Source organism: Prionailurus viverrinus, chromosome C1, assembly GCF_022837055.1.
Source record: "Prionailurus viverrinus isolate Anna chromosome C1, UM_Priviv_1.0, whole genome shotgun sequence".
Taxonomy (NCBI): Eukaryota; Metazoa; Chordata; class Mammalia; order Carnivora; family Felidae; genus Prionailurus; species Prionailurus viverrinus.
Window position 1 is genome coordinate 13,085,146 of NC_062568.1, and position 12,182 is coordinate 13,097,327.

The window sequence follows — 12,182 nt, forward strand, 5'->3', positions numbered from 1 at the left end:
CCAGCCCCTTTCCCTAACCCAGCCCAGAGCAGCACCCCCCACCCCCCTCCCCTGCCACTGCCCTCAGGCTGGTGGCTTTGTAGAAGACAGGGGACCAGGGCTAGGGGTGCTGCCATTTGCCCCAGGGACAAGGACAAGAAGCCTTAGATGAGTCTGGTTGGGAGGTGGAGCAGTGGGGGAGGAAGGCAGACATCCTCCACTTAGACATGCAGGAGAGTGGCCTGTGGGACCCCAGCAGTGGGGGTGGAGGCAGGGCCAACCTTGGAGAAGCCCCACCAATCAGAAATCTAAGGCAAGGGTCCCAGTGTCCCCTCAAGCCCACGCCTCCATACACACATATACACACACACACACAGGCGGCACACTCACAACCCTGAGCACACCCCAATGGGGCTCACACCCCGCATCCCTCAAGAGCCCCTCTGGAGCTCGGGAGGAGGCTTTCCCCTTAGGCCAGGCCCAGCCTGAGACAGGTTCTCTCTTCCAGTAGCCGGGCCAGCCCTCTTCAGGGTGGGGAGAGCGACAGCCAGAGGCCACAGGGCCAGGCAGGCTGGGTAGCGGCCCAGCAGACCTCCCCAAGCTGGCAGAGCTGGTGACCGCAGAGTCTAGGTGGGCAGGAGCAGCAGTACTGCTATACCCGCACGGGGGGCCCTGAGCAGGCCGTCAGTGGCCCCCGAGACCCATACTCATAGTCCGCGTCTGTGGGCGAGGCCATGAAGGAGCTCAGCGAGCTCCCCGTCTGCCGGTCCCGGAAGCTCTGGATGTAGCTCTGTGGGAAAGTAAACACGGGTGTAAGCGTGGAAATCCTGCCCCGGAAGCCACCTCCAGGGACATCCTCTCCTTGCACGCCACAGCCTCAGACTCACCCCAGAGTGCCACAGGCCCAGGGCCTCACCACACCCATAGTCCATAGCCTGAGACCCTACCCATAATATACCTCATTAAAATTCCTACTCAGGACACCTTTCCCCCAGTCCTAGAGCTGGACCCGTCAGTCTCCTTGTGCAGGGGTTACAAGAGTCAGACAAATGCTAGCCCTTCTAGATCGAGATCGGCCTCTGGGGAAGGCCAAGTTCCGTTGGACAGAGTCTACAGTACTCCCTTCTCCCCCCATTCAGGCTGGAGGGGCCCAGGTTGCTCACCGGGGAGAGGACATCTCCATTGAAGCGTTTGATGGGCACGGGCCTGCGCCGATAGGCGGGGTCAGGAGGCCCGGGTCTTGGAGGAGCCCGGGGGCCTCTGGGGGGCGCTCGAGGGGGTCTCTTCTTCCTCCGCTTCTCCTTGCGCTCTTCCTGCTGCCGAATCCGCATCAGCTGCACGCGTCGTCGCTGCCGGCTGATGACCACTGTGCAGGGGTGGGCAGAGAAGGGTCTCACAGGCTCACACGCCTCGTGTCCTCCAAGCCTCCCTGATCCTTCCTACCTCAGGGCTCCAGGCGTCCAGATTCCCTTTGTCCATAACCTCCTGCTCCCCCTTCCTTTCCCCATCTCCCACGCCCCAAATGGGACTTCCTGCAGTTGTTCTTTTCTTCCAAAGGGCATATGGAAGATTCCTAGACTTCTAAGTACTCCCTCTCCAGCTATTATCCCTTTCCCAATCCTGAGCCCCAGGTGACTCACCTAGACCAGCCGTCATCATCTCTCAATTGGACAACTACAGCCTCCTTCTCACTGGTTGGGCCTTCCATGCTTGCCCCCCCCCCCCCTTCCACAATGTTTCTTACACTCAGCAATCAGAATGAGCATCCCAAACGCTAAATGAGATTCTATCCACCCCCTGCTTTAAACCTGCAATAGAATCACATTGCCCTCCTGGTAAAATCCAGAGTCCTAACCACGGCCCACAGGGCCCGCACAGTCGGTATGCCTCACCCACCACACTACAGCCCACTTCCTCAACAAGCCAAGATCTTTCTTTCTGGGGATCTGCCCTTGCTGTTCCCTCTTTTTCTAGCTCTTTGCACGTGGCCTCTTATCCTTGAGCACTCTACTCAAATGTCACCTCTTCCTAGCGGCCTTCCTTGACCCCTGTATCCGTAACAGCCTCTGTAGGTCACTTGTTTACATTGCCCTGCATATTTCTTTCGTATCACTCCGGAGCTGGAATTATCTAGTTTGTATGCATCCTGTTGTCTGTCTGCCTCCACCTGAATGCAACCCCATGAGCGCAGGGTCCTTTTCTGTTGGATCCCCTGTGCCTGAAACGGGCTTGCCACAGAGCCACTGCCCCATACCTTGTTGCAGAATGAATAGTGGGGCTGAGGTCCTGTCTTCCCAGACCCTGAGCCAGTCAGCTCTCTAACCCTATTGAGGCCTTTGGCTACTAGCGTGTACTGCTCCTTCTCCCGTGCCCCATTTGCTCAGTCCTCCCACCCGTCCTTGGCCACTCATTTCTCTCTCACCCACCCTGGCCTGGACCCTCTCACCTTCCGTGTGGGAGTCCCCCTCGGCCGTCACCCGCCACTGCACCAGAACGCCCATCAGGCTGAGCAGGGGCCAAAGTGCCAGCAGGGCCCAGCTCCGCCAGCAGAGGGGGGGTACTGGGGCGGCACGCAGTCGCTCCACCGCGTAGCGCCCCAGCAGCAGCAGCTCAGCAAAGTAGTCAGCGGCAGTGGCGATGAGCGCAGCACCTGTCACGGCGGTGGCCAGGGTGGTGAGTGGTCGCGGCCAACGCAGTGTGAGCAGGGCGCAGAGTAGGCCGCCCCCCAGCAGCAGCCCCAGTGGGCCCCACACAGAGCCTGGCTGGTAGTAGGGAGCGGAGCCCAGCAGGGCGGCAGCAGCGAGCAGCAGACCCAACAGCAGCCCCACCAGGAAGAGGCCCACACTGCGCACCAGCATGGCCACCAGCCCGCAGAGCAGCCCGATGCCCAGTGCGATGCCCGCACTTGCCCCGGCACTCAGCTGTGTCTCCAGCACCCGCTCTCGGTAGCACAGCAGGAAGATGACCACCGAGCCAAACAGCAACCCAGTGAGGAAGAGTACTGCCTTGAAGCAGCGGTAACCTGGAGGGGAACAAGGGCTAGTGAGGGGCCAAAATGAGGTCACCAGGCTCCAGAAAGGGGATCAGAGGGGTTATGGACATGAGAATCACAGAGGAACCAGGAGCAGGTCACTAAGTTCAGAATCTTGGGGGCCACTGGAGTTCTGAGGGCATCAGTGATGGGACCATTGGGGTCCAAGGAGGTCAGAGAGATAGGTCATTGGGACTCACTGGGAAAGCAGAGAGATAAGAGTTACTGAGATGAGTGTTGGGTCTTTGAGGGTCAGATAAACCATTGGAGTCAAGAGTGAATCAGTGATAGGGTCATTAGGGTCTTTGGAATCATAGGGGGGAGAGAGAGAGGTCATTTGGGGTCACAGGCGATCAGCAATAGAATCACTGGGGCCTTAGGAGGGATTGTTCAGAGATACGAGGTATTTAGAAGTCAGAAAGAACTTGAGAGATGACGGTCACACAGGTTCAGAAAGATAATGTCTTTAAGGGGTAACAGGGCTTCAGAGATACAACATTAGTAGAAAATTACAAAGAGAATGGAAAAGCAGGGTTATTGGGGAGGGGTTCCAGAAGATGAGGTCATTGCAAGCAGGGGAATTAACAGACATGGAATCGTTGAGAGTGTTAAAGGGTTTCTGAGAGAGGGTAATATTGAAGCCAGAGAAATGGGAGATCATGAGGGTAGGCAGACAATGGCATCATAGGGACCAAAGTGTCAGGAGTAACAGAGGGAGACAGAGGGATGGAAGGTAATGAGATAACTGGAGGCAGCTGGGGGTCACTAGGGTCATAGAGTGTTCAAGAGGATTATAAGGGGAACCGGTGGTCATGGGGTTTCAGAAAAATGGAAGTTATACCCATTAAGGGTAACTGGAAGAGTGAGGGACCTGTAGATACTGAACAGTTGGGAAGATGGAAGTCAGAGATGGAGGTCAAGGGTTCAGGGTACGCCAAAGAGAAAGTTCATAAAGAGATTCAGGAGGTGCCTGGGTGGCTCAGTCAGTTAAGCATCCGACTCTTGATTTTGGCTCAGGCTGTGATCTCGAGATCGTGAAATTGAGCCCCATGTTGGGCTCTGTGCTGAGCATGGAGCCTGCGTGGGATCCTCTCTCTCCCTCTGCACCTCTTCCCTGCTCTTGTGCATATTTTCTCTCTCTCTCTGTCTCTGTCTCTGTCTCTCTCTCTCTCAAAAATAAATTTAAAAAAGAGGAGATTCAGTTTTAGGAATGAGGGAAGCATCAGAATCCAAGAGGTTCTGGGGTCAGATAGAGGAGTAGGTCATACACAAGGGCTCAGAGTCCAAGAGCCTGGGAATGAGGGCATCCAAGGTGGGTAAAGTGGCAGAGAAGCCCAGGGGAGAGAATGTCAGGCTGCTTGAGCAACTGCAGAGAGAGTGGGTATGGGTAGTGGAGAGCATGAGGTGACAGACTCCTTAGAGACCCAGAATGTGTCCTAAACCCTTAGAAGGGCACTTCCTCTTGCTCATTCTGCAGTTGTTCAGCTTAGAGTTTGGGGGTGGAAGAGGAGGGACCATCTGGCTCCCATCCTTACCTACTACACAGCCATTCTAGGGGGAGGTATAAATGCTGCAGAACACTAGTCTCATGGCACCTCTGCCCAGCCTGGAACCCAGATCTCCATGCTTTCTTTGTACTTCTTCCAATTGCCTATAATGATCCTCCTAGAGGCTTCCCTTGGGCCCCCAGCCCATGGAGCTCACGCCCCTCTCTGAAATTCTGTAACTCTTGCAGTAGTCACCAGGCACTTATTCCACTAGCCCATCTGGTACCTTTGTGCAAATTAGAAAAAGTCATGTCTTCCTCTAGGTAAAGCAGCCTTGTGCCAAGGCCTAGAGTTTGGCAAATGGACCATGGGCTGGATTTCAGCTCCCGGTTGCCTATTCAATTGAACTCCCTTGTGCAGTACCCATCCTAAACAACTGTTTATAGCAGGCCTGGTTACTATAGCTATCTCCATGTATGTGACTACCATCTAGCCCACTCTAACATGTATTACAGGTGTGAATGTTCCAGAAGTCTCTCCCCTATCAGACGATATGCCATGTGGTAAGGGACCATGTTCAACCACCCTGCTAAATGCTTTTCTGTGCCTACCTAGCACAGTGACCCAAACCCATCTTCGCCATAATAGCTATTATTTATTGAGCATCTACTATTTTCCCAACAACCCTCTATGAGACAATTATCATCGTTCGCACAGTTTAGATGGGAAAACTGAGGCTCAGACAGGTTAATGCGCCGAGGTATCACAATTAGTAATGTGCAGAGCCAGTTTCAAATTCAAGCATGCTGAATTTAAAAGCCTGTGTTTTTTAGGACCTAGAGTCTAGATGATCCATGAACATGTGTGGGATGAAAGAAAGAGAAAAGAAAGACAGTTATTCATGGTGGTGGTGGTGATGGTGGTAGTGGTGATGATGTTCTAGAGAAGATTTGAGGCGCCTAAAAAATAATTTGGGAAACAGTGGGGAGCCCAGGTGAAGGATGAGGTAGGGGTCTCACCGAAGAAGCAGTAGACGACTCCGAACAGACAGCACATGATGCAGACGAGGGCCGGCAGTGCCTGGTACCTGCGCTCCAGGGGCTGCTCACAGGGTGCACCCCAGAAGGCATCATCTGGCTCGGGGGGCAGCAGCTGGAACCGCAGTGTCGCCACAGTGCCTGGCATAGTGCTGGGAATGGAAGGGAGTCAACCTCCCAGGTCAGCCTGACAAAGAGTAAGTTGGGGTCAAGGAGGAGTGCTGGGTCTCCACCAGGATGGGGGCAAGAATGGGAATGGGAGAACTAGGCAAGGACACCAGTGGACAAAGGAGTGATGCCCAGCTCTGGAAGCATCTCTGAAGTGGAGCAAAAGACAAAGGGAAACAAAAGTGCCTGGCTAAAGGAGGCTGAGATGTAGAAGTTAAAAGGGACCCTGGTTGGGGGAAGAGGAGGACAGTGTGCTGCCCATAAGAAAGAGGCAGCCAGGAGACTCCTCTGTGGGCGGCCAAATCTGGGATTGTCCAAGATCTACCTGGGCAGGAGGCGACCTGAGCTTCTGAGCGAAAGAGGCTGTGCAGGGGCCGGAGGGTCCGGGGTTGCAGAGCGCCAGAGGCCCCAGCTGACTGGGGTCCGGGAAAAGTCCGCCGAGCCGGGAAGGGGGCTGCTGGGCCGGAGGGACCGTTCTCTGTGCGGCGGCGTCGCTGCTCCGCCTCCAACACCGGCTGGCACTCCAGTGCCGCGGAGTCTGGGGACTCAGGCTGGGTCTGGGGAAGGGAAAGGAGCGGGAGCAGGGGCTGGGGCTGCCCCAGAGCCGCGGCCCCATGCCCTGAGCCCGCCCGCGGCCTTTGGTGCTGATGGACAGCTCCGGCCTCTGCTCCTGACGTCACTCAGGGCGCACCATCCAGGCAGGGGCGGGCTGCTTCTGACGTCACCAGGGACGCACCAACCACGCCGGGGGAGGCAGGGGACTCCGCCTCCGGCGTTTCCCTCACCGGCACTGAGGAGGGGGCACTTCCGGGGGTCCTTCCCCTTTAACCTCCCCCTTCTCCTCCGTCTCCGGTAGCTGGAGCCCGAGACCCCACCCCGGGGGCGGGGACCTCGCAGTGACACGTCGGACAGCGGCGGCCGTGGTCGAGGCTCCTGCGCGGAGCGCTGGGACCCTGCGCCGGACGGAGGAGGATCGGAGCGCCGCGCAGGGGATTCGACTAGGACCGCGTCGGCGGGGAGGGAGCGGGCCCGCCCGCTTGGCCCGGGCCCTTCGGATCCGCCCCCTCCCCGGTCCCGCCCCCTCGGAGCCTCTTCTGGCTGCTGTGGGGCTGCTCCGGGCCCCGGGGCCCGTGGTCCCGGCGCCATGCGGGCATCGCTGCTGCTGTCGGTGCTGCGGCCCGCAGGGCCTGTGGCCGTGGGCATCTCCCTGGGCTTCACTCTGAGCTTGCTCAGCGTCACCTGGGTGGAGGAACCGTGTGGCCCAGGGCCGCCCCAACCAGGAGAGTCTGAGCTGCCGCCGCGCGGCAACACGAACGCGGCGCGCCGGCCCAACTCGGTGCAGCCGGGAGCGGAGCGCGAGAGGCCTGGGGTCGGCGCAGGCGCCGGGGAGAATTGGGAGCCGCGTGTCTTGCCCTACCACCCTGCACAGCCTGGCCAGGCCGCCAAAAAGGCCGTCAGGTAGGGATCAGCCCCGCCAGCCCCACCCCCTGGGCACCGGTCGGGTCGGGCGCGCCGGGGAGGCCGCCGGAGGCTGGGTTAGGCTCCGGAAGGAAGGGGCTGGCCAGCCAGGAAGTCTTTGGCCCCAATAACTTCCGATTGCCCTGCTTCCCCGGGAGCTGTGGAACCCATCTGAGGCCCTTTCTGGGCCCCGTCCAGGCCTGGGCGGAACTTGCCCTCCTCTGTCCTAAACTGGCTCGACCCCATGGTCCCTCATAGATCCTATTAGCTCCCTGATTGGGCTGTTGGGTTTCGAGAAATGACTGGTACTTGGAGTGGGTGCATAGAGAGAGGGAAAGAAAAAAGAGAAACCAGATTTTACCTGTATCTCTTGTTCCTGGGTGGGGCACCTCGGGATGAGGTTTGTGGGGGAGGGGTGAGGTACCCATCCCATTAATGCCTTTGCGCATGAGTTGAAATACTTTTCTTCTAAGCAACACTGAGTTCAAATTTCAGCTTTGCGACTTACCTTCTGCATTATGGAAGCTAAGTTACCGGAACTGCTGAGCCCCGGTTTTCCCTTGTCCCAAACACACTCAGTACATCCCTCTGCCCTATATTCCTTTACATCATTTATGTGATGTATTTGTGCTATGATGGCATATTTATATAGAAATAAGTATATACATGGTGTGTGGAGTATCTATGTGCTGAGCAGTTGCCTAAGTGCTTTGAATAGATACTATCAGCTCCTTTATGCAGAGCAGACTACTGAATGAGGCTCAGGTAGGTTAAATAACTTGCTCAAGGACACAACTACTAAGTCGTGAAACAGAGAATCAAATCTACAATGTACCTCTCATATCTCCACACACATCTCCATCCCCCCCTCCTCAAGGCACTATATAGGTAAGGCAAATATTTCATGTAAATCCCCATGACCCCCCGGGAGTTGGTTATTCTTATCCTATTCGTAGGTGAAGAAACAGGCCCAGAGAGGATGTGACCTGCCAGAGTCTATGTTGTCTTCTGATAACCTTGTGCCCTCTTCTCCCCCAGAACCCGATACATCAGCACGGAGCTGGGCATCAGGCAGAGGCTGCTTGTGGCGGTGCTGACCTCACAAGCCACGTTGCCCACACTGGGTGTGGCCGTGAACCGCACGCTGGGGCACCGGCTAGAGCGTGTGGTGTTCCTGACGGGCTCTCGCGGCCGCAGGGCACCACCAGGCATGGCAGTGGTGACACTGGGTGAGGAGCGGCCCATAGGGCACCTGCACCTGGCACTGCGCCACCTACTGGAGCAACACGGTGACGACTTTGACTGGTTCTTCATAGTGCCCGATGCCACCTACACCGAGGCACATGGACTGGCTCGCCTAGCCGGCCGTCTGAGCCTGGCGGCCGCTGCCCACCTGTACCTGGGCCGGCCACAGGACTTCATCGGTGGAGAGCCCGCCCCAGGCCGCTACTGCCATGGCGGCTTTGGGGTGCTGCTGTCCCGCACACTGCTGCAGCAGCTGCGCCCCCACCTGGAAGGCTGCCGCAACGACATCGTCAGTGCGCGACCAGATGAGTGGCTGGGACGCTGCATCCTCGATGCCACAGGGGTGGGCTGCACTGGCGACCACGAGGTGGGAAGATAAGCCGCCCCGTTGGCACCTCCTGCCTGAGCTTGTGCCCTTCCCCCTCGGAGGCAAAGGGGTAGTTGGAAATAATAGGCCTGGGTTTCCATGCCAGTTCTGTCACTTTCTATCCCTGTAACCTTGGGTGAATGACTGCATCTCCTGAACTTTGGTATCCTCATCCATACCAATGAAAATAACTATGGTTCAGGTGTGTTCTAAGGATTAGAAAAAATAAGGGAACCTTGCACATAGCAGGCGTTCAGTGTTGGCTACTATGATTTTTATTTGAGCCCCTGGACAGCTCTGAGATAGGATCCATATGCCCATTTCCACACATGAGCTAGCAGAGGCTCGCCCAAAGTCACACAAGCTAACAACTGGTCAAGGTGTACTTAAACCCAGTAATTCCGACTCCAGGTCCACATAGGTCATGGGACGGGAAGATGAAATCCACACTGGGAGGTGAATGGGGAGCTGTCCCATCTCTTCCCATCATAGACCCCTTCCCTTCCTCTCCCCAGGGGGTACACTATAGCTACCTGGAGCTGAGCCCTGGGGAGCATGTGCAGGAAGGAGACCCCCGTTTCCGCAGTGCCCTGACAGCCCACCCTGTGCATGACCCCGTACACATGTACCAGCTGCACAAAGCTTTTGCCCGAGCTGAGCTGGAACGAACATACCAGGAGATCCAGGAGTTGCAGGTATGGTCGGGGCCCTGGGGGACAGAGGGGACAGGTCCTAAGACATCTGAGATCCCAGGGAAGTCAAAACTAGAATCAGAACAAACTGGCTTCCCAGTCCCTCTTTGTTCCTGCCTTTTCTGAGAAGCTCTTCCAGAAGCCTCCCTTTTAATTCTTAGGCTGCCTCAATCTGGGGAAAGGATAGGTGGAGGCCCTGGGATAGTAGAAATTGGGGACTAGGGACCCATCCCAAGTAGCACCTGCTGTCTGCTTAGTCCTCCAGCTCTGCGCTGGCCCCCACAGTCTCTACCTTGCTCCTGGTCTATTTTTCCGATCTAGTGGGAGATCCAGAACACCAGCCATCTGGCAGCCGATGGGGAGCGCGCAGCCGCCTGGCCTGTGGGCATTCCGGCACCATCCCGCCCGGCCTCCCGTTTTGAGGTGTTACGCTGGGACTATTTCACGGAGCAGCATGCTTTCTCCTGCGCTGATGGTTCGCCCCGCTGCCCGCTGCGAGGGGCTGACCGGGCCGATGTGGCTGACGTTCTGGGGGCGGCCCTGGAAGAGCTCAACCGTCGCTATCATCCAGCCCTGCGGCTCCAGAAGCAGCAGCTAGTTAATGGCTACCGACGCTTTGATCCTGCCCGGGGTATGGAGTACACACTGGACTTGCAGCTGGAGGCGCTCACCCCCCAGGGTGGCCGCCGGCCCCTCACCCGCCGGGTGCAGCTGCTGCGGCCACTGAGCCGTGTGGAGATCTTGCCTGTGCCCTACGTCACCGAAGCCTCGCGTCTCACCGTGTTACTGCCTCTGGCTGCGGCCGAGCGGGACCTGGCCCCTGGCTTCCTGGAAGCCTTTGCCACTGCGGCGCTGGAACCTGGCGATGCCGCGGCAGCCTTGACCCTGCTGCTCCTGTACGAGCCACGACAGGCCCAACGGGCGGCCCACGCAGATGTCTTTGCGCCCGTCAAGGCCCACGTGGCGGAACTGGAGCGGCGTTTCCCCGGGGCCCGGGTGCCCTGGCTCAGCGTGCAGACGGCCGCACCCTCCCCTCTGCGCCTCATGGATCTGCTCTCCAAGAAGCACCCGCTGGACACACTGTTCCTGCTGGCCGGGCCAGACACGGTGCTCACGCCTGACTTCCTGAACCGCTGCCGCATGCACGCCATCTCTGGCTGGCAGGCCTTCTTTCCCATGCACTTCCAGGCCTTCCACCCCGCCGTGGCCCCGCCCCAGGGCCCTGGGCCCCCGGAGCTGGGCCGAGACACGGGCCGCTTCGATCGCCAGGCAGCCAGCGAGGCCTGCTTCTACAACTCCGACTACGTGGCGGCCCGAGGGCGGCTGGCGGCGGCCTCAGAGCAGGAGGAGGAGCTGCTGGAGAGCATGGACGTGTACGAGCTGTTCCTGCGCTTCTCTGGCCTCCACGTTCTGCGGGCCGTGGAGCCGGCGCTGCTGCAGCGCTACCGGGCCCAGACGTGCAGTGCCCGGCTCAGCGAGGACCTGTACCACCGCTGCCGCCAGGGCGAGCTGGAGGGCCTGGGCTCCCGCACCCAGCTAGCCATGCTGCTCTTCGAGCAGGAGCAGGGCAACAGCACCTGAGCCCGCCCTGCGCCCCAGCACCCTGGCACGGCAGCACCCCTCTCCTCCCCAACAACCCAGAGTCACCTGCCAGCCTCGCCGGACAGGGCCGGCCGTGGTCTCAGACCCCAGGGCAGAGCCCGCTGGCCCCCTCTCTCTAGCTTTGTGGGTCCTTGGGCTCAGGACAAGCCCTGGGAGGTGCCTTTGGAGCCACCCCTTCTTGCCCCAAACCTGGTCTCCCTGCCTCCCCCCCCCCCCCCCCCCCACTGCCGCCCTTGACGCTGCTGATTCAGGCTGTGGCCTCTGAGTATTTATGCAGTGCAGTCTGCCTGACGCCAGCCCCATCTCCCTCCTGGGGGCTGGGCTGTAGATGAGTGGTTGGGGAAGCGGGGAGCTGAGAGAAGAAGGGGGGGTGTCCCCCGGCTTCTCCCTTCTGGACCTGGATGAAGCTCCCTGCCTTTAATAAACTGGCTGAGTGTGGACTAGTGATTCTGAGTTTTCACAAGGTGGCACAGGGACTGGGAGGGCTGGTGGTAAGGATGGCCCCGGTCTCCTTTCCCAGGGACTAAGCCATGAGATGCCCCGCCCTGCCCCAGCTCACAGCTTGGTCATATGTGCACACGGAAAGTTCTTTAGGCCTCTTTATTCTCAGTTTCGTCAGCACTTATAAAACCAGACTGGAGGCAGAGAGGCCATTCAGGAAGGCTCCCTTCTCCACCCCAAACTCAGCCAAGGTCTGATGGGTCGGCCTGCTCCCTGTGGAGGGGACGCTGAAGGTGGGGTGGGGGCAGGGGAAATTGGGAGCTAGGCCAGGCCTGCTGGGCCACCCAGTCCCCCTGCAAAACGGGGAGCTGGGCCTGGAGAGGGACAGGAAGTAGGACCAGCCCAGCCCTCCTGAGTCCTGGGGGTTCTCCCTCTCCTGCTGACATTCTAGGGCTGGGACCCTGGCTGTCCCTGAATCACCCACCCCCATAGCCCCACCCTGCTTCTACTTCTGTATCCCCACCCCCACCCTGTCCTCCCTAAATATATACAAATGTACAGGGGGTTCCACCCCTGCTGGGTGGGCCCCTTCTTCCATCTCCCTCTCTCCTTTCCTTCCCTCCCCTCCAGCCCTCCCTGGGCACCAGCCTGGGGGTGGGAGGTGTGGACAAGAAG

General features: G+C 58.5%; 2 protein-coding genes across 2 annotated transcripts; one reads left to right on the top strand and one right to left on the bottom strand.

Annotated features, from left to right (window-relative positions):
* Positions 1-77: 77 nt before the first annotated feature.
* Positions 78-6,459, bottom strand: TMEM198 (transmembrane protein 198). The gene is made up of 5 exons (XM_047873198.1): positions 6,028-6,459; positions 5,517-5,721; positions 2,426-3,001; positions 1,143-1,345; positions 78-769 (listed from the first exon to the last, which is right to left on the bottom strand). Exons 2-5 carry the CDS (start codon positions 5,680-5,682, stop codon positions 632-634), a joined length of 1,083 nt encoding a protein of 360 aa, XP_047729154.1. The 5' UTR covers positions 5,683-5,721; positions 6,028-6,459; the 3' UTR covers positions 78-631.
* Positions 6,460-6,601: 142 nt separating this feature from the next.
* On the top strand, positions 6,602-11,506 carry CHPF (chondroitin polymerizing factor). Its single transcript, XM_047873197.1, has 4 exons — positions 6,602-7,160; positions 8,199-8,772; positions 9,288-9,467; positions 9,786-11,506. The coding sequence occupies exons 1-4, from the start codon at positions 6,847-6,849 to the stop codon at positions 11,043-11,045; spliced, it is 2,328 nt and encodes a 775-aa protein (XP_047729153.1). The 5' UTR covers positions 6,602-6,846; the 3' UTR covers positions 11,046-11,506.
* The last annotated feature ends 676 nt before the right edge of the window (positions 11,507-12,182 follow it).